Genomic DNA, 22,105 nt, shown 5'->3' with positions numbered 1-22,105 from the left:
CGCCATGTAGGTAATTAGTCCAGACTCCTTAAAGAGTAGGGTTATTGTAAGTACACATGTTATATAAGGAAAGGATTTATCTGCAAATAAGCACACAATGTCATATCTAAGGTCTAGACTGGATTGTATCAATACTAATATGTTGGGTGTAGATAAGGCAATGGAGCTTAGATGTACAGTGCCTTGTAAAAGTATTCATCCCCGTTGGCGTTTTTCCTATTTTGTTGCTTTACAACCTGTAATTTAAATGGATTTTTATTTGGATTTCATGTAAAATAGTCCAAATTGGTGAAGTGAAATTAAAAAAATAACTTGTTTCAAAGAATTCGAAAAAATTAATAATGGATAATTGGTGTGTACATATGTATTCACCCCCTTTGCTATGAAGCCCCTAAATAAGATCTGGTGCAACCAATTACCTTCAGAAGTCACATAATTAGTTAAATAAAGTCCACCTGTGTGCAATCTAAGTGTCACATGATCTGTCACATGATCTCAGTATATATACACCTGTTCTGAAAGACCCCAGAGTCTGCAACACCACTAAGCAAGGTTCACCACCAAGCAACACCATGAAGACCAAGGAGCTCTCCAAACAGGTCAGGGACAAAGATGTGGAGAAGTACAGATCAGGGTTGGGTTATAAAAAAATATCTGAAACTTTGAACATCCCACGGAGCACCACTAAATCCATTATTAAAAAATGGAAAGAATATGGCACCACAACAAACCTGCCAAGAGAGGGCCGCCCACAAAAACCCACGGACCAGGCAAGGAAGACATTAATCAGAGAGGCAACAAAGAGACCAAAGACAACCCTGAAGGAGCTGCAAAGCTCCACAGCGGAGATTGGAGTATCTGTCCATAGGACCACTTTAAGCCATACACTCCACAAAGCTGGGCTTTACGGAAGAGTGGGCAGAAAAAAACTATTGCTTAAAGAAAAAAAGAAGCAAACACGTTTGGTGTTCACCAAAAGACATGTGGGAGACTCCCCAAACATATGGAAGAAGGTACTCTGGTCAGAGACCAAAATTGAGCTTTTTGGCAATCAAGGAAAACACTATGTCTGGTGCAAACCCAACACCTCTCATCACCCCGAGAACACCATCCCCACAGTGAAGCATGGTGGTGGCAGCATCATGCTGTGGGGATGTTTTTCATCGGCAGGGACTGGGAAACTGGTCAAAATTGAAGGAATGATGGATGGCGCTAAATACAGGGAAATTCTTGAGGGAAACCAGTTTCAGTCTTCCAGAGATTTGAGACTGGGACAGAGGTTCACCTTCCAGCAGGACAATGACCCTAAGCATACTGCTAAAGCCACACTCGAGTGGTTTAAGGGGAAACATTTAAATGTCTTGGAATGGCCTAGTCAAAGCCCAGACCTCAATCCAATTGAGAATCTGTGGTATGACTTAAAGATTGCTGTACACCAGCAGAACCCATCCAACTTGAAGGAGCTGGAACAGTTTTGCCTGGAAGAATGGGCAAAAATCCCAGTTGCTAGATGTGCCAAGCTTATAGAGACAAACCCCAAGAGACTTCCAGCTGTAATTGCTGCAAAAGGTGACTCTACAAAGTATTGACTTTGGGTGTGGGGGGGTGAATAGTTATGCACGTTCAAGTTTTCTGTTTTTTTGTATTATTTCTTGTTTGTTTCACAATAAAAAAAATGTATCTTCAAAGTGGTAGGCATGTTGTGTAAATCAAATGATACAAACCCCCCAAAAATCCATTTTAATTCCAGGTTGTAAGGCAACAAAATAGGAAAAATGCCAATGGGGGTGAATACTTTCGCAAGCCACTGTATTGAAGAAGAGAATTGTAGAATTGATGTGCAAAGCATATAGAGACATACCCCAAGAGCTGTAATTGCTGAAGATGGCTCTACAAAGTATTGACTTTGGGGTGGGGTGGTGAATAGTTATGCACGCTTATGTTTTCTATTTTTGAAGATGCTGGAAGAAACAGGTACAAAAGTATCTATATCCACAGTAAAACGAGTCCTATATCGACATAACCCGAAAGGCCGCTCAGCAAGGAAGAAGCCACTACTCCAAAACCGCCATAAAAAAGCCAGAGTCCGGTTTGCAACTGCACATTGGGACAAAGATCGTACTTTTTGGAGAAATGTCCTCTGGTCTGATTAAACAAAAATAGAACTGTTTGGCCATAATGACCATCGTTATGTTTGGAGGAAAAAGGGGGTCGCTTGCAAGCCGAAGAACACCATCCCAACCTGAAGCACGGGGGTGGCAGCATCATGCTGTGGGGGTGCTTTGCTGCAGGAGGGACTGGTGCACTTCACAAAATAGATGGCATCATGAGGAAGGAAAATGATGTGGATATGTTGAAGCAACATCTCAAGGCATCAGTCAGGAAGTTAAAGCTTGGTCGCAAATGGGTCTTCGAAATGGACAATGACCTCAAGCATACTTCCAAAGTTGTGGCAAAATGACTTAAGGACAACAAAGTCAAGGTATTGGAGTGGCCATCACAAAGCCCTGACCTCAATCCTATAGAAAATGTGTGGGCAGAACTGAAAAAGCGTGTGCGAGCAAGGAGGCCTACAAACCTGACCTTAGTTACAACAGCTCTGTCAGGAGGAATGGGCCAAAATTCACCCAACTTATTGTGGGAAGCTTGTGAAAGGCTACCCGAAACGTTTGACCCAGGTTAAACAATTTAAAGGCAATGCTACCAAATACTAATTGAGTGTATGTAAACTTCTGACCCAATGGGAATGTGATGAAATAAAAGATTAAATAAATAATTCTCTCTACTATTATTCTGACATTTCACATTCTTAAAATAAAGTGGTGATCCTAACTGACCTAAGACAGGGAATTTTTACTAGGATTAAATGTCAGGAATTGTGAAAAACTGAGTTTAAATGTATTTGGCTAAGGTGTATGTAAACTTCCGACTTCAACGGTATTGGGTGATTACATCAGAACCAAAGCAAAGTAGCAGTTACTGAAATGATCACATTCGAGGATAAAGTTGTTAACAGAAAAAGCATGGAAAATATACAAGACATGAAATAAATAATTTTATTCACACCAACTGACATAACTTGAAGGAGCTGGAGCAGTTTTGCCTTGAAGAATGGGCAAAAATAGCTATGCACGCTCAAGTTTTCTGTTTTTTTGTCTTATTTGTTGTTTGTTTCACACCCAAAAATATTTTGCATCTTCAAAGTGGTAGGCATGTTGTGTAAATCAAATGATACAAACCCCCAAAAATCAATTTTAATTCCAGGTTGTAAGGCAACAAAATAGGAAAAATGACAAGGGGGGTGAATACTTTCGCAAGCCACTGTAAATAGGGGAACATTCCTAATAGTGTGTGTCTGTGTGTGTGTGAGTGTGTCTGTGTACCTGTGTATGTTTGTAAGTAAGTTTGCTGTTCTACCTGGAAATTAATTCTGTCCACATAAATCAGTCCCTGATTAGAGTGGAACAATGAAAAAATGCAGTGGAACTGGCTTCAAGGTCCAGAGTGTAGTTTGAGGGCTCTAGTATATAAACTCAGCAAAAAAAGAAACTTCCTCTCACTGTCAACTGCATTTATTTTCAGCAAACTTAACATGTGTAAATATTTGTATGAACATAACAAGATTCAACAACTGTGACATAAACTGAACAAGTTCCACAGACATGTGACTAACAGAAATGGAATAATGTGTCCCTGAACAAAGGGGGGGTCAAAATCAAATGTAACAGTCAGTATCTGGTGTGGCCACCAGCTGCATTAAGTACTGCAGTGGATCTCCTCCTCATGGACTGCACCAGATTTGCCAGTTCTTGCTGTGAAATGTTACCCCACTCTTCCACCAAGACACCTGCAAGTTCCCTGACATTTCTGGGGGGAATGGCCCCAGCCATCACCCTCCGATCCAACAGGTCCCAGACGTGCTCAATGGGATTGAAATCCAGGCTCTTGGCTGGCCATGGCATAACACTGACATTCCTGTCTTGCAGGAAATCACGCACAGAATGAGCAGTATGGCTGGTGGCATTGTCATACTGGAGGGTCATGTCAGGATGAGCCTGCAGGAAGTGTACCACATGAGGGAGGAGGATGTCTTCCCTGTAACGCAGAGATTTGAGATTCTCTGCAATGACAACAAGCTCAGTCCGATGATGCTGTGACACACCGCCCCAGACCATGACGGACCCTCCACCTCCAAACCGATCCTGCTCCAGAGTACAGGCCTCGGTGTAACGCTCATTCCTTCGACGATAAACGTGAATCTGACCATCACCCCTGGTGAGACAAAACCGTGACTTGTCAGTGAAGAGCACTTTTTGCCAGTCCTGTCTGGTCCAGCGACGGTGGGTTTGTGCCCATAGGCAACATTGTTGCCGGTGATGTCTGGTGAGGACCTGCCTTACAACAGGCCTACAAGCCCCCAGTCCAGCCTCTCTCAGCCTATTGCGGACAGTCTGAGCACTGATTTACATTTAACATTTTAGTCATTTTAGCAGACGCTCTTTTCCAGAGCAACTTACAGTTAGTGAGTGCATACACTTGTGATGGAGGGATTGTGCGTTCCTGGTGTTACTCGGGTAGTTGTTGCCATCCTGTACCTGTCCCACAGGTGTGATGTTCGGATGTACCGATCCTGTGCAGGTGTTGTTACACGTGGTCTGCCACTGCAAGGATGATCAGCTGTCCGTCCTGTATCCCTGTAATGCTGTCTTAGGTGTCTCACAGTACGGACATTGCAATTTATTGCCCTGGCCACATCTGCAGTCCTCATGTCTCCTTGCAGCATTACTAAGGCACGTTCACGCAGATGAGCAGGGACCTTAGACATTTTTCTTTTGGTGTTTTTCAGAGTCAGTAGAAAGGCCTCTTTAGTGTCCTAAGTCTTCATAACTATGACCTTAATTGCCTACCGTCTCTAAGCTATTAGTGTCTTAACGATCGTTCCTCAGGTGCATGTTAATTAATTGTTTATGGTTCATTGAACAAGCATGGCAAACAGTGTTTAAACCCTTTACAATGAAGATCTGTGAAGTTATTTGAATTTTTACGAATTATCTTTGAAAGACAGGGTCCTGAAAAAGGGACTTTTCTTTTTTTGCTGAGTTTACATTGCATTCGGAAAGTATTCTGACCTTGACTTTATCCACATTTTGTTACGTTGCAGCCTTATTCTAAAATTGATTAAATATGGTTTTAATCTACACAAAATACCCCATAATAACAAAAACATTTTTGCAAATGTATTAAAAATAAAAAACAGAAATACCTTATTTACATAAGTATTCAGACCCTTTGCTATGAGACTCGAAATTGAGCTCAGGTGCATCCTATTTCCATTGATCATCCTTGAGATGTTGCTACAACCTGATTGGAGTCCACTTGTAGTACATTAAATTGATTGGACATGATTTGGAAAGGCACACACCTGTCTATATAAGGTCCCACAGTTGACAGTGCATGTCAGAGCAAAAACCAAGCCATGAGGTCGAAGCAATTGTCTGTAAAGCTCTGAGACAGGATTGTGTCGAGGCACAGATCTGGGGAAGGGTACCAAAACATTTCTGCAGCATTGAAGGTCCCCAAGAACACAGTGGCCTCCATCATTCTTAAATGGAAGAAGTTTGGAATCAAGAAGACTCTTCCTAGAGCTGGCCGCCAGGCCAAACTGAGCAATCGGGGGAGAATGGCCTTGGTCAGGGAGGTGACCAAGAACCCGATGGTCACTCTGACAGAGCTCCAGAGTTCCTCTGTGGAAATGGGAGAACCTTCCAGAAGGACAACCATCTCTGCAGCACTCCACTAATCAGGCCTTTATGGTAGAGTGGCCAGACGGAAGCCACTCCTCAGTAAAAGGCACGACAGCCCGCTTGGAGTTTGCCAAAAGGCACCTAAAGGACTCTCAGACCATGAGAAACAAGATTCTCTGGTTTGATGAAACCAAGATTGAACTCTTTGGCCTGAATGCCAAACATCATGCCTGGAAGAAACCTGGCACCATCCCTACGGTGAAGCATGGTGGTGGCAGCATCATGCTGTGGGGATGTTTTTCAGCGGCAGGGACTGGGAGACTAGTCAGGATCGAGGGAAAGATGAACGGAGCAAAGTACAGAGAGATCCTTGATGAAAACCTGCTCCAGAGCGCTCAGGACCTCAGACTGGGGTGAAGGTTCAGCTTCCAACAGGACAACGACCCTAAGAACACAGCCAAGACAACGCAGGAGTTGCTTCAGGACAAGTGTCTGAATGTCATTGAGTGACCCAGCCAGAGCCTGGACTTGAACCCGATCGAACGTCTCTGGAGAGACCTGAATACAGCTGTGCAGCGACGCTCCCCATCCAATCTGACAGAGCTTGAGAGGATCTGCAGAGAAGAATGGGAGAAACTCCCCAAATACAGGTTTGTCAAGCTTGTAGCGTCATACCCAAGAAGACTCGAGGCTGTAATCGCTGCCAAAGGTGCTTCAACAATGTACTGAGTAAAGGGTCTGAATACTTTTGTAAATATACTGTTTCCGTTTTTTTTTCTTTATACATTTGCAAAAATGTCAAAAAAAACGGTTTTTGCTTTGCCATAATGGGGTATTGTGTGTAGATTAATGAGGGGGAAAAAACAATTGAATCCATTTTAGAATAAGGTTGTAACATAACAAAATGTGGAAAAAGTCAAGGGGTCTGAATACTTTACGAATGCACTGTACAAAGCCATACCACGTAAGGCAGGGAATGGCAGAAGTGTTGTGCCAGCCTCAACACTGCCAGCTTCAATCTCACCAAGTGGTGCATGTGTAGTGGTGGCCATACGCAGGCATACTCAGTATTCACACCTTTGTCCTTTACAGATATACACACTATTTATAATTGAGAATATTTGAATGATTGAACAATTGATAGATCCATCCTAATTCCTTTCATCTCTGCCATTATAAATGGAGGGAATGACCACCTATAGCTAGCTACCTACACCATATAGACAATTGTTGATACTTAAGTCATTCTCACCTGATGGCAGAGAGAGGGTGATGCTCAAATCTTGGTATGTCATAGCTGGTGCTGGATAGTCTTGAACGATCCTTGTACAGTGTACAGACAGATACACACACACACCTGTTTGGAATGATAGCTAGCTAGCTATCTTTAGCCTTTAGCTCGATGCTTGGTGGCTTTTAATATAAACTCCCTTTCTTGTCTGTCTGTAAAGCCACCAAGCATTGAAGGAAGTCAGCTAGCTAGTTAGCTAGCTAACTAACTAATGTTACTTGTTGGTGGCCCTTATTTATAACTAAGCTGGCGAAAGCTAGCTAGCTGGACCGATGGTCAGGTAACGTCAGATAGTCACACAGCTTTTACTTTGAAAACAACTAGCACAAGTATCCTGTTGCAGCCCCTCCTCTCTACGCCCACAACGTCTCTGTTCATTAATTACATTTTGTGGATGACATAAGAAAAATGTATTCATGCAGTCGAAATGGTTATCCGTCTTATGCTGATTCATATTTTTTTGACAATAGCTCTAATGATGAATCCAAAAAATATTGCTCTTATTATCAGAACGCTAATATCATAAACATGCGTGTAGCGAAATGAAGTTGGATTTTTGTATCCAAAAGCAGATAAGTTAAAACTAGCTAACTGAGATTGTGTTAAATGGAGTTTATGTGTGAATGTGGAGGTCACAAACGTCCAAGGATAACATTTCCTAAATTGGCACTTTGCAAGAATAAGTGATTTTACTAAACAACACAATCATAAACACACTCACTCATTAAGATAAACAAATCAGTCAAACAAATAGGTCGTTTTGTGGGAAATTTTACTTTGAGATCAAAGTTTAGCTTCATTAATGTTATAGAAAACTACCCAGAGCTAACAGGCCATTCGAAATGGCTTCTGATTTATAGAAGGTGCTGTGTTGGTGTTTCCTTTGAGAACTTTGTTAATGTATGTGTGTGTGGATTGTGTGTCTTCATATTATATGTGTGTGTAACCTGTGTCTGTGTAACTGACTCTCACTGACTAAGGCGATGGGGTGGTGGTTGGCCCCTCTATCTGCCCCCAACTATAGTTCCCCTCGTCACCACTTGGAGCGCCTGCTGGAGGAAAGTCTCGGAACAAGGGCAAGTCGCAGGAGTCGGGGTGGAGCAGGAAGCCAGAGAAGGTGCTTCTGCTCTCGTTGTCAGCGTACATGCCGTTGGTGATGGTGTCCTTCACCTGCAGCCACACCCGGTCGCCCATGGCCAGGTGGAGCACCACCTGTTGGCTAGCGGTGCCCAGATGGGCTGGCTCCGTGGTCTTCACGATAGGGTTGAAGTTATGGAACAGACCCACCTTCAGCACCTTGCTGAACACCACCAGGTGGTAGCTGAAGACATAGGTGCCGTTCACCGGTGCCCTGTAGATGCCAATGGTGGGGTCGAAATGAAACTGCCGGTTGGTGATGACTTGGGTGAACGGCACGGGCTTGTCCGGTAGTGGGTAAATTGTGCCGAGCGCGGCGGAGAATGAGGACTGGATGGTTGGCGAGCACGGCCGGGAATGCCCATCATGCCGAGTTCGCCCTGGTTGCCCTTTTCACCGTTGAGGCCCACGGCACCCTGAGGGCCCACCTCACCCTGCTCTCCCTTGGGCCCTGGGATCCCTTGTTGACCGTCTGCCCCGTCTGCTCCATCTGTGCAGTTGCACACGCCCTCCGCTCCCAGTTCACCTTTCTCACCATCCGTCCCGGGGACCCCAGGGGCACCCATGTCCCCTGTGTCGCCCTTGGGCCCCGTAGTCCCTGGAGGGCCAGCTACCCCGGGGAGACCCCTGGCTCCAGCCGGTCCGGGTATCCCTGGTTGTCCTGCATGGCCCTGGACACTTTCACAGGACGCAGGGCAGGTCCCTACCTCTCCCTGGGGCCCCATCTCTCCCTGTGGACCCTCCAGACCCTGGTCCCCTTTGTCCCCTGAAACACACGGCACACAGCACACGCACACACACACACACACACACACACACACACACACACACACACACACACACATAGATGAGATCTAAAGTTCCAAAGTTGGATGCTGGAGAGATTAGTTTATGTTCTGCATCTGTTGTTTGACTAACCTTTGAAGCCGCGGGCCCCCTTAGTGCCGGTGAAACCCATTGGCCCAAGCTCGCCCTTCTCATTTTGATCTCCCTTCTGACCTGTAACAGAGAGGTATAAAGTAAGAGAAAGAGAGAAGAAAGTTGCAAATCATTTTCTGCAAGCTTGGATTACCGTCGCTGCTCAGATATGGAACAGTGCACAGCTTTTTTGCTTTTTTTTTAGTCTTAACAGAATTGACAAGTATCACTTACCCTTCAGTCCTTGGCGGCCCACGAACCCAGGCCGACCTCTGAACCCTGTGAGTCCTCTCCTCCCAGGACTTCCTGGAATACCTTTGTGGGTTAAGAACAACGACGTAAACAATATGTAGCTAGCTAATATACTGTATTTAATATATTATATCTATGCTTGAGAGTGGCAGAGAGAAAAACAGAGAATGAGGCAAAGACAGTGGATGCAGCTAGTTGTATCGTTTGTTAAGATGGTGTGTAGACCTAAAATACTGCCAGAGCAAAAGAAAAGGTCCACACTTCTAATTAGGGTGAAAAAACCCGAAATGTTTTTGATCCATTTGAGACAAACCATATTTTTTCACCTTCATTTTAAGAGAGTGTACATTTCTTTTTCTACTTCTAATGGGACTACCATAAATACAAATAAAATAAAGGTACTAAATAAATGAATACTGTTCTATGCCTATCTACATACCCTGGCAGGCCCCTATCTCCGCTGTCTCCTTTGGGTCCCACGCTGGCCTTGCAGCGGGAGCAGATGCAGAACCAGGGCACCTGGTCCATGGGGGGCGGCACTGGCACCTCCAGCAGTGTCTGGCAGTATGACATGTCTAGCATGTCCGGCTCCGACCCGGCCTCACCTACCAGCAGTTCGCCAGTTCGCCAGTTTCCCAGTCATGTTCATGTGAGGGTTGGGTGGCATGTTCATGTGAGGGTTGGGTGGCATGGAGAAGCCAGGATTGGGGTAGTCGGAGGGGAGCATGGGACCGTTGCGGGCATTCATGTTCTGGTTATTGGTGGGCATAGGGTAGTCAGGCATTGGGTACATGTGGAGGTCAGTAGGGGGGATGGGGCTCTCGTCGGAGCCTGGGGACGGGAGAGGGGGCATCTCGTTGTATCCCCCGGGGGGTGAAGTATGCATCGCCGAGGAGATGGTGGAGCATAGGAGCAGTCCCAGCAGACTGGTCGTCTTCTAGAGAGAGAGAGAAAGATAGAAAGAGAGAGAGACAGAAAAAGAGACAGACACACACACACAGATCCAGAGAGACAAAAAGAGAGAGACAGATAGGGAACGAGAGAGTGAGAGAGATATTTCCAGTTGTTTTCATGACCTTTCAACAGAACTACTTAATCAATTTTATTTCTTCAAACAATGACCCAAAACTTGTTTTTGATACAAAATGGGAAGAAAAATACAGTGGTATCTCATCGGGCACAAACTGGTTAAATCAACGTTGTTTCAACTTAATTTGTCAACGTATTGTGAAATGGAATCTATGTGGAAAATACATTGGATTTGAAAAAAGTCCTCAAAAAGTTGTTTGGAGGGTGAAACTTCAACCACAGGATTATGTCATCATGGTAACCAATTTTCAACATAGACAAATCTTGTATAAAATATGTTGAATTTGTACATTTGAAACAATGTCAGATCTTCAACTTTATATCCACTATCAGAAAAAAACAATAGGCTGGGCAGCACCTCCTACTGGACAGTTGATCTATCTACAGCTATCCATTTGGTTTCTCATCCAGGGTTTTTACCAAGCCCAGCTTTGATATTTGTCACTGACTACTACCAATGTTCTATCATGAGAATGATTACTGAGAGATCTCTTAATAACTAAATAGATAAAGAATAGGACTAAACAAATCAAACTTTATTTAAAGTGCATTTAAAGTTTGATTTGATTTAGTCCCCGATTATTTGATTGAGATGGAGACATGAATCCAACATATCAATTATTAATTTGTAGACAAACTGGATATTGAACTGTGTTTGGTTGTCAATGCAACCATATATCAACATTTGAAGAAGCTGTATCTTCTGCTTGGATAGTTCCATCTGTGCCACGGACTTAGTCTGGGTTTAATTCCAGTTTGTCTACAAATTAATAATTTATATGATGGATTCATGTCTCCATCTCAACCAAAAATCTCATTTAGTCCTATTCTTTAACTTATTTAAAGTGCATTTAAAGTTTGATTTGATTTAGTCCCTGATTATTTGGTTGAGATGGAGACATGAATCCAGCATATTAATTATGAATTTGTAGACAAACTGGAATTAAAGCCAGACTAAGTCAGTGGCATAAAAGATACATCTCCTTCAAATGTTGATATTTGGTTGCGTTGATAACCAAACACAATTCAAAATCACTTTTGCAATACAGTAAATAGCATAAAGTTCAGGCTATCTTACAAACTAATGTACCACTATTTATTCAACCTTAAAATGAGTAACACACCCATGGCCACATTTTGAGATTACTGTAAATGTAATCTTATGTAATCATAGAAAGCGTGCATGTTCAAGATAGCATGCAAAGGTCGCAGGTCTGTGGAGCTCTTCACAATTGCTATAATAATCTGTGCAGAATCTTGAACAGCATTCATCACTTGTTTTAATGTAATCTCAAATGCAATCCAGGTCATTTGGTTGTGCTATTAGATGAAGCACGGTGATAACACAATAAGTTGTTGTAAAAATATCTGACATTGTATTCCCATTTGAACTTTGTTGTGCTTTTAAATGGTTGAAAGCGCAGTGATAACACATTCAGATGACAACTAAACCAAAAATCAGATATGGTTTTTCCATTGACATTTGGTTGTGCTACCTCCCGAGTGGCGCAGTGGTCTAAGGCACTGCATTGCAGTGCTAGCTGTGTCACTAGAGATCCTGGTTCGAATCCAGGCTCTGTTGTAGCCGGCCGTGACCGGGAGACCCATGGGGCAGCGCACAATTGGCCCAGCGTCGTCCAGGGTAGGGGAGGGAACGGCCGGCAGGGATATAGCTCAGTTGGTAGAGCATGGTGTTTGCAATGTCAGGGTTGTGGGTTCGATTCCCACGGGGGGCCAGTATGAAAAATGAAAATAATGTATGCACTCACTAACTGTAAGTCGCTCTGAATAAGAGCGTCTGCTAAATGACTTAAATGTAAATGTTAAGATGGTTGAAAGCATAGTGAAAAAACATTAGAATTCAACAAACTTCTGGCTCTCTTTTTGAGTGTTTGAATAAAGGTTGAAATCTCATTGATCAACGTCTCAACCAAATATTACCCACATTTCCACACTGAAATTGCATGGTGTGCCCAGTGGGATGTTTTCAGTTAACCTACACCATACTTAATCTTGTTTATTGAACAGTTATAATAGTGATTAGTGACTAATGTACTTTTGTCCTGAGAATTATCCACCAATCCCTTACCAATCACTGTACGCTCATGTCTAACCAATTTATTATGAAGACTATCATCTACTACAGATAATGCAACAAAACAATTTCACTTCTTACTATAGGACCATACAATCCCTATCAACCAATAACACAGAACCTTCATCAATCACCAATACACTTATCAACCAATCAATTGTGCCACTCATCCATAAAACTGATCACTCATTCACGACTCACCAATCCCATTGGTCAATACTCAGTTCGCTCAGTTTCAGTTCGCTGCAGCTAGCGACTGGAACGAGCTGCAAAAAACACTCAAACTGGACAGTTTTATCTCCATCTCTTCATTCAAAGAATCAATCATGGACACTCTTACTGACAGTTGTGGCTGCGTCGCGTGATGTATTGTTGTCTCTACCTTCTTGCCTTTTGTGCTGTTGTCTCTGCCCAATAATGATTGTACCATGTTTTGTGCTGCTACCATGTTGTGCTGCTGCCATGTTGTGATGCTACCATGTTGTTGTCATGTTGTGTTGCTACCATGCTGTGTTGTCATGTGTTGCTACAATGCTATGTTGTTGTCTTAGGTCTCTCTTTATGTAGTGTTGTGGTGTCTCTCTTGTTGTGATGTGTGTTTTATCCAACAACAACAAAAAAATGTATCCCAGCCCCCGTCCCTGCAGGAGGCCTTTTGCCTTTTGGTAGGCCGTCATTGTAAATAAGAATTTGTTCTTAACTGACTTGCCTAGTTAAATAAAGGTTCAATAAAAATAAATAAAAATACCCATACAAGAACAGCCCAAACTATCAACGGTCAAACCAACAGCCTTGACTCACTGGTAATAGTCTTTTGAAGTTTTCCATTTTTCAAAAGACTATTACCAGTGAGTGCTCCGTGCAGGTTTTCAACCACCACAGATACCCTTTTCACACTACCTTGCCGTTTCAAACCAAACTGTGTTGACTTATTTATACATGGTCCTTTTCAGCAAAGTTCCAGCAACTATGGTGGATCTATATAACTAAGCCAGCTCAGTACAGCTTGGTTTGGCTCAGCTCGGTTCTGCTCAGTAGTGTGAAAAGCCCCAAAGATCCCACTCACAATTTAAAGAGTTGCACTCACCATTCCTTTGGAGTCTTGTGTCATCATGTGCAGGATGAAAGATATTAGTGGAATGATGATCAGGACAGAGGCATTGATCAATTTATAGGCCTCGCCCAAAACAACACTTTCAATCCACCTTGCACCCTCTAGACCTGCAGACAAAGCATATGAGGGAGGAATGGAGGGTGGGAGGAGGAAGAGATACTTCATTGTGCTGTGTACAGAGCAACTAGGGCTTCTACCTGTAAAATGACCTCATTAGCGATCAACAGCATGGTCCACAAAATTATATAATCAAAAGAATAGAGGGGTAAAAAAAAAAGAGCGAGAGAGGCGTCACCCGTGTTGCTACAGTATATTCCACCCTCTTCCTTGTCCCATGACTCCCTCCACCTTGCTCTCTCTTCACTTTTCCTCTCACCTCTCACTCCTCTCCCTCAATGTCACTTTTTCCGTCTTCCTCTCTCTCTCCATCTCCCTTTCCCTCTCATTCTCTGACTCTCGCTCCACTCTCCGAGGTTTCAGAGAAGGTGTTGATGGAGAGATAAGGAGCTCAGACAGAAAGCAGATATATTTCAGACAGCTGGGTCTGTTGTAACCAGCACTCCATAGACACAAGGGGCTCCACTGGCCTACTTCAGCTCATGTGTCTGTTTCTGGACTGGACTGCTTCCTGAAACCAAGACTGTGGCCCCCTAACAGGAAATGTCAAGACCCCCCAATATAGACCTGGGCCCATATTCATATAGCATCTCAGAGTAGAAGTACTCATCTAGGATCTGTTTAGCCTTTTAGATCATAATGAATAAGATTGGATGGACAGGGGGTGACCCTATCGTAGATCAGTACTCATACTTTGAGATGCTTTATGAATACAGGCTCTGATAAATCACATTGGAGCGATTGCAGTGTGTGGTCTCTTGTATAATATTTTTTTTATATCCAGGACTTGCTCAAAGACATTGGTATGTCTGTAATATTTCCCAATATCCCGCAATATAATAAAATATTGTACTGACACACTTTGCATTTTATTGAGGAAATGTGTGTTGAAGTCTTGTTTAAAGTAAGGGAAGGGCGACATGGTCTTGTCTTTGGGTTTTTCAGAGAAAATGAAACTTTGGTAGAAATATGATTAATGTTTAATTAATGGTTGACAAATTAATTAATGGTTGACAAGGGCAATAGTTCAGAGAATTTGTGTGACAGTTATACGCAAGAAAACACCTTTTATAAAATGTCTATACGGATTAATAATGTTATGTATATCAATAATGTTATTTACATCATATAAGCATAATTAAAGATGCACTATGCAGAAATCGCTCCACCCTTTTCCTGGTTGCTAAAATTAAACTAATTTCAGTTTATGTAACAAAACAAGCAAGTATAGTGTAGATAATCATTGTACCATCCAAACCGCAGTGAAATATATTTTCCGTAACCCAAAATATTGTATTTTCAGCTGTTTGAAGCTGGTGTACAAAACCGAAAGTAAAAGACGCAAAAACGAGCGCGCATAGAACAGATCTGCCGCTTGAACAGATCTACCGACTTGCTTTCAATGAGAATGACAGATCTGTAACTCACATTTCTATGTGAATTTTGTTGGGTCGCCCAAAAAGTTACAGAATTGTAGCTTTAATATATTAAGTCAAAGTAAATCACGTATTTCACGAGTTGAGGATTTATGTCTTACAATGTTGGCATGGATTCCATCGTGTGCTAGATTTACGATCAAATCTGCGCGTACACATTTTTTGGGTACAAATGAAGCCCCACCAATGTGCTTCTCACATGTTCCAGGGAAACAGGATTAGGGTGGACCGGTAAACTGGTCTGGGACACAACACAGGCCCCTAGCGACCAAACCCCTGACCCTGTTACCTGTGAGGGACCGCTTAGCGGGACGGCCAGTTCCGTACCCATGGTGTCCTGGGGAATAACCACACCCTTCCCTCCAAACACCTTTGTTCCCCCCCTGCAGAACTCTATTATCCAGGCCGGTTCTGTAATGAATCAACAGTGTGGATACAACAGAAACCTGAGCCATAGAAACAAGGCCCGTGCACAATGAGGATAATGGAGGATGAATGGCGACCCCAATAACTGGCCTCATTTCCACACTCTCAGACACAAATACAGGCCAACCGAAGGTGGCATGCTGTTGTCAATGTGCCTCTGTGTTCTAGTACCCTCTGCGCTTTCTCAGCTTGGTGCCATTTGAACAGTACAGCGATGGTGTACAGTATGTCTGTGTGTGTGTACTCGTGTGTGTATGTGCGTGTTCGCATACATTTATTCAAACTTTTCTCTGTGCTCTATTGTTCGTCTATATGTAGGCCTACGTGTTGAAGTTTCAAGTACTTTGAGCTTTAAATTGAGGCTTCCTAAGCTATTGTGTTGAGAAGGACAGTAGGATTTTAAGAAGGCTACTTGATGCCTTCCCTCTTTCTGAGGGTGTGAATTTGCATGGGAGTGTGTGTTACATAATTGAAAAATGAGAGGTATCATTCATATATGAGTTTGTCCATTTAGCATTGTTATCCACCATTGACCCAACTTAACATAATTTTTTGAAAGTATTGGTAACCCTTCATATGAATACCCTCTCCGTTATGCATTATAAGCACATTCACAATGCCTTATGAGCTATGTATAATGCACTATCAACAACAGAGATGCTAATAGCTGCTCATAAACATCTATAACTACATTCATAAAGTATTATGAGCAGGGAGCATAATGCTTGTTTGTACTATTTTGCATATATTGTATCTGTTACATGTTTCTTACTTAATAACTATTAATGATTTAATTGAATTTTGTACATTATACTGTATAACAAGATGTATGTACAGTACATATTAATGATTAAGTTTGATTTAATGTATATGACCTTAATTCATGTGTACTCATGTGTGCTTGCTTGTGATTGTGCTCATGTGTGCTTGCTCAGGTTAGAATGGGAGGTGAGTATTGTATTAGGGAACACTGACTGAGATAGACAGTAGTAACACAGACTGTGAACTCACAGTAAACATCTGAAGTTAGTCATTAACACAGTTTAAACATCACATCCCGTCAGTCCTGTCCCGGCCTTGTTTCTGAAGATGTAAGTAAAAAAATACCTTTTGTGAATCCTTTGTTTTGACATTTCTCTTTTTCATCGGACAATTGTCTGTTTTGATCAATTACATGTTTTTATTAGTTGATGGCATGGTCATGAGGCAATGCTAATTCACTCCATGGGCATTTATCCCTCCTCCTATCATTTGGACAGGGCCATGTTTGTAGAGATTCCACAGTCGCTAATCGTATCTTTATAAACATTGCATGAGGAAAGATGCAACCAAAGTAACCCAAAGCATGGGGAATTAGCGCACCAGTTTGTATTTCTCTATGTATCACTAATATTTGAATCTCTGTTTCTTAGAGAAGAACATTGAACTGGAGATAATTGAGTTTGTTGGTCTTTACTATCTGGTATGGGACCTCTATTTTTATTTAGCAATAATTCATTTGGTTTTATGAAGATTTAGATCTTATACCAATATAACTTGTTAATACTGAGTGTACAGCTACTGTGTGAAAATCAGATTAACGTAAACATAAATCTCTAAGCTACCATTTGCAAATGCTTAGTTGACAGTTTCCATTGGCTGCAGGGTCTGTAGATATCATGGGCAAGATTTTCCTCTGTGTGACTGCGGCTCTCGCTTTGTGGTCGGCTTCTGCTCTCAGCACATCAGGTAATAAATGTATAATCTGAAGACCCAGTAGCACGTTTTTCATGTCCACCACTAATGTGATGCAATCACCTGTAAGGTCACACCTGTATACGGACAAACATTGCTAAAAGTTTATGTATTTTTGTAATGTTTCTATATAGTATATAATAATACTGCATGTGCAAGAGGAATTGGAGACTAGCATTGTAGTTCCTAATATCACGGGAACTACAAACAGTTCTGGTGCCTAAAGAGTTACATTTCCTGAATGCTTGCTGTGGTAGGGAAATGCTAGAGTGCCATGTTGCACAAGCACATTGAATAACATTCTAACCTTACAAGACAGTTTTAATCATTTAGCAGATGCTGTTATCCAGAGTGACTTACAGGAGCAATTAGGGTTAAGTGCCTTGCTCAAGGGCACATCAACAGATTTTTCACCTAGTCGGCTCAGGGATTAGAACCAGCAACCTTTCGGTTACTGGCACAATGCTCTTAACCACTAAGCTACCTGCCACCCCCAGTTCATTGAGTTCTAATATCAGTTGCCTTTTGCAATGCAAAGCAAAAATGAGCGTTTCATATTGGACAAGTCCATGGTAGTCCTCCCTGTTATAGCCCGTTTACCTCCTCTTAATGCCAAATGAACACACCTGGTTTTGTTTGTCAGTGTTTTCCAGCGGTCCTGAGGCCCACATGCTCCTGCGCTCCAAAAGGGCCAACACCTTCCTGGAGGAACTGAAGCCTCCATCGATGGAGCGGGAATGCGTGGAGGAGAGATGTGAGTTTGAGGAGGCAAGGGAGATTTTCAAAACCAGGGAGGCCACGGTAAGCTGTTTTTAATTTTAAAAATGGTGTATACCATTTATCAATTCTGTATGGCGAAGGAATAATAGACTTTGACAGTCTTCTACTTGTTTTCAGTTGGAATTCTGGACGGTTTATACAGGTCAGTGAAGTCTTTTGTTCCGAATAGACTCATACATCCTTCTAACTGCCTTGAATTTTATACATTTTATGTTGTACATTATGTAAACACATTGGCAAACATGCATATTGGGGAATCAGTTCAATGAACAAGACAGAGCTCTACACAATGTTTAAACTACAATCAAATGTTTTCTACCAAAACACCTTCACTCTCGGTCTCCCTGTGTCAATGTACTGTACCTCTCAGGGTTACATCTGTCTTTGGTGTGTATCTTAGATGGAAATCAATGCATTTCAAACCCCTGTGTGAATGGGACCTGTGTGGACCGCTTCCAGTCCTATGACTGCAGCTGCAATCCAGGATTTGAGGGAAAACACTGCGACCAACGTGAGCCCCTGACACCACTGTCTTTGATATGTTTGCACCTGTGATGTTCTTGACTTTTGAGTGTTTGTTATGTCTCTGATTGGGTGTAAAACATACTATATTTTTCTGTGATCAACTTTTTGTTTTCTAATATATGAGAAACAAACATTAACGTGTTTGTTATGTCTGTGACGTGATGTGATACTATTTTCTGATGTGTGTTTTGTCTTGGAGAGTACTTGTTATGTCTCTGGTTCTGGTTCTGTTTCGTGTGTTGGTGCTTCTTTGTGTTTTGGCTTTGATACTGTCTGTTGTGAATAGCTAGCACAGCCACTAATTGCGCAATAGCCAACGGTGGTTGTGACCATGAGTGCCAAAACAATGAGGATGGCCGGAGACGTACCTGCAGCTGTGTCCAGGGATACCGTCTCCACCTGAACTCTAGACAATGTGTCCCCAAAGGTAAGAATTACTCTGGGGCCCTGTCTAGAAAAAACTCTGGCTAGGGGAACCATGCCTGGCTCTCTTCTGTGGCACAGGGAATTCTCCTCACACGGGACACCATTAATGTAGGGGATTGTCTAATTTGTAAGTATGTGTTATAGAAATGTGTACGAGAGTATACAGTGTTTCGGAATGTTCATCCATGTGTGTCTTAAGCGGAAAAACTCGGGTAGGTGGAGAAAGCAGAGAGAGGCGGGTGGAAAGGACAGGGCAGGCAAAGCAGTGACTGTATGAAATGACAAAATGTTTTTGTGTTTTGTGTGACTACTGTGCCCAAATAAATCAAAATAGAGACAGGTTCTTATTGAGCGAGGCATCAAAGCGAACAACCCACCCACCCTGGTTCGGTTGGGTCATTATAATTCAAAACAATGCATTCTAAAATAAATCACACACATCAGTGGCGGTCAGTGCCATTTAAGATGAGGGAGGACACATTTTGCTTTCAGTCCTAGATTAATTATCTGATCCTTTGATTGGGTGGATAACATGTCAGTTCATGCTGCAAGAGCTCTGATAGGCTGGAGGACGTCCTCTGGAAGTTGTCATAATTACTGTGTAAGTCTATGGAAGGGGGTGAGAACCATGAGCCTCCTAGGTTTTGTATTGAAGTCAATGTACCCAGAGGAGGACGGAAGCTAGCTGTCCTCCGGCTACACCTTGGCGCTACCCTACAGAGTGCTGTTGAGGTTACTGTAGACCTTCTTTGCAAAATAGTGTGTTTTAATCAATTATTTGGTGACGTGATTATATTTAGTATAGTTTTATCTAAAAAGGATAACTTTTTTAATGTTTTACCATTTTTATTTTTATGAAATTCACTGAGGAGGATGGTCCTCCCTTCCTCCTCTGAGGAGCCTCCACTGACACACACGCCTCGCCCACTCACCTTTGGCGAGTTTATCATATTAGTGTGTGACTGCTTGTGCTTTAGTGTACAGTACAGTCTCTCTCCGTTCCTCTCTTACCTTTAGGTCACCACTCCTGTGGGCAGCTACTGGTGGCCAAGACCTCCTACAGTAAACCCATTCAAGGACTACTGCCCTGGCTGGTAGGGGGAGAAATGGGCAAGAAGGGGGAGAGCCCCTGGCAGGTACCATCCATACATTGATCCATACACTATCCATACATTGATTCTGTTTCAGTACCCATCCACTACAACTGACATAAAAAGTAGTCTAGTGTCAAGATGATTCCACTTCCCAGCCAGTAAAGGGAAAAGAAAGACACCATGTAATTTCCAGATTTGCAGGGCAATATTACATTTGTGGTTGAAACATCTAACTGGATCTACACAACCAATGACGTGGGATGTGGAATCATATTGACATTAGACTACGATGGAAATCTGAAAACATCTGACGAACATACATTTAGGAGTGTAATACTGCTTTAAAAAGTAATGTACTGTATAAAGTTGTTTGTGTGTGTTTGTGGGTGTCTTAGGCTCTTGTGTTGAATGCAAGGGGGAAGTTTCACTGCGGAGGGGTCTTAATTGATGAGAACTGGGTCCTCACCGCAGCCCATTGCCTGACCAGTAGCCTTCGCTTCAGCGTCAGACTGGGTAAGTCACATTATACCTTCATCACTTCCCCGATACAATTATTATTACAAACACCGGCAGACCAATCCTTCTCACCTTCTTCTCCCTATACACAGCCAGTTTATGGTAGTTTTCAATAGGGCATGCAAAGGAAAACATTTAAAACCTATTGCAATGGAAAATGAGTGTTTCTCATCAGTGACTGTAAAACACTTTATCCTATGTTGCTGCAACCAGCTCTTTATCACTGATTATCCATATTTAACTTTCACTCCTCTACTATTTCAACAACAGGTGACTACGAGCGCTATAAGCTGGAGGGCACTGAAGTCACTGTGCCGGTGATCAAGACCTTCTCTCACCCGAACTACAACAAAGAGACGGTGGACAACGACATCGCCCTGCTGCGCCTGGACTCTCCTGTCACCTTCTCCGAGTACATCCTCCCGGCATGCCTCCCTAGCCGCGCTTTGGCCGAGGGCGTGCTCCACCTCAATGGCACACGCACAGTGGTGACGGGTTGGGGCAAGGAGGAGCAGACCTCCCAGCGCTTCACCTCAGCCCTCAACTTCATCGAGGTGCCGCTGGTGGAGCATGAGCTGTGTGCCCGTCACATGGTCAACAACGTGACAGGTAACGTTCTGTGCGCCGGTGTGATAGGCCGGCGGGAGGACGCGTGCGAGGGCGACAGCGGCGGCCCAATGGTCACCTTGTACCATAACACCTGGTTCCTCATCGGCCTGGTGTCCTGGGGCGAGGGCTGTGGTGACGAGGACAAACTGGGCATCTACACCAAGGTGTCCAACTACAATGAGTGGATTGAGAGTGTGCGGAAGGGGTGGTACAAGGCCCCTGAGCCCTAAGACAAGTCCCTCTACATTTCAAATTCCTTCCCTCCATCCACCCTACTGAGTCTATCCACCTGGGTACAGGTTAGATATCTAACATGCTTTGTGAAATAAATCAACACATTCTCAAGTTTCACAGTTGTTCTTTCATGTTACTTTGCAGATTCATTATTTTGTCATCTTTACAGACAAAGGTACAGTAGAATACTGGCCTTTGGTATAATTCACAGTTCATATTCTTGGTCACACTTTATTTGGATAGTCCCATAAAGATTATCTACAGATGGTCATACTATGAACAAACTATCTGTTGATAAGCAACTGCTTGCTAAGGTTAGGGTTACAAGTTTAGATTAAAGGGGTAAGGGTTAAGGTTAGGGTTAGGTTAAGGGTTACGTTTAGGGTTAGGATAAGGGTTAAGGTTAGGGCTAGGGTTAGTGGATAGGGAGTTGAAATGTTGTTGACAGTTATTGAACATCTGCTTTACATCTACACGTCATCTACTTGGGACTATCCAAATAAAGTGTTACCTTTTTCATTGCTGCCCTGCTTAACAACAGATAGGACACAATATGTCAAACTTTTTT

At 42.8% G+C, this 22,105-nt stretch overlaps 2 protein-coding genes across 2 annotated transcripts; one reads left to right on the top strand and one right to left on the bottom strand.

Annotated features, from left to right (window-relative positions):
* Positions 1–7,838: 7,838 nt before the first annotated feature.
* Positions 7,839–10,228, bottom strand: LOC121534546 (collagen alpha-1(X) chain). The gene is given in 4 exon segments (XM_045206108.1): positions 7,839–8,451; positions 8,454–8,938; positions 9,091–9,171; positions 9,952–10,228. Coding segments are annotated over 4 exon segments (1,284 nt in total). The 3' UTR covers positions 7,839–8,010.
* Positions 10,229–16,606: 6,378 nt separating this feature from the next.
* proca (protein C (inactivator of coagulation factors Va and VIIIa), a) lies at positions 16,607–21,652 on the top strand. The gene is made up of 10 exons (XM_041841500.1): positions 16,607–16,710; positions 17,032–17,081; positions 17,264–17,347; positions 17,997–18,154; positions 18,251–18,275; positions 18,534–18,644; positions 18,945–19,085; positions 20,102–20,220; positions 20,574–20,691; positions 20,965–21,652. Exons 3-10 carry the CDS (start codon positions 17,278–17,280, stop codon positions 21,531–21,533), a joined length of 1,311 nt encoding a protein of 436 aa, XP_041697434.1. The 5' UTR covers positions 16,607–16,710; positions 17,032–17,081; positions 17,264–17,277; the 3' UTR covers positions 21,534–21,652.
* Positions 21,653–22,105: the final 453 nt, after the last annotated feature.

The sequence above is a fragment of the Coregonus clupeaformis genome, chromosome 21 (assembly GCF_020615455.1).
Source record: "Coregonus clupeaformis isolate EN_2021a chromosome 21, ASM2061545v1, whole genome shotgun sequence".
In the NCBI taxonomy this organism is placed as follows: Eukaryota; Metazoa; Chordata; class Actinopteri; order Salmoniformes; family Salmonidae; genus Coregonus; species Coregonus clupeaformis.
Note: the sequence above shows the minus strand (reverse complement) of the source record. Positions and strands in the feature narration are given on the sequence as shown.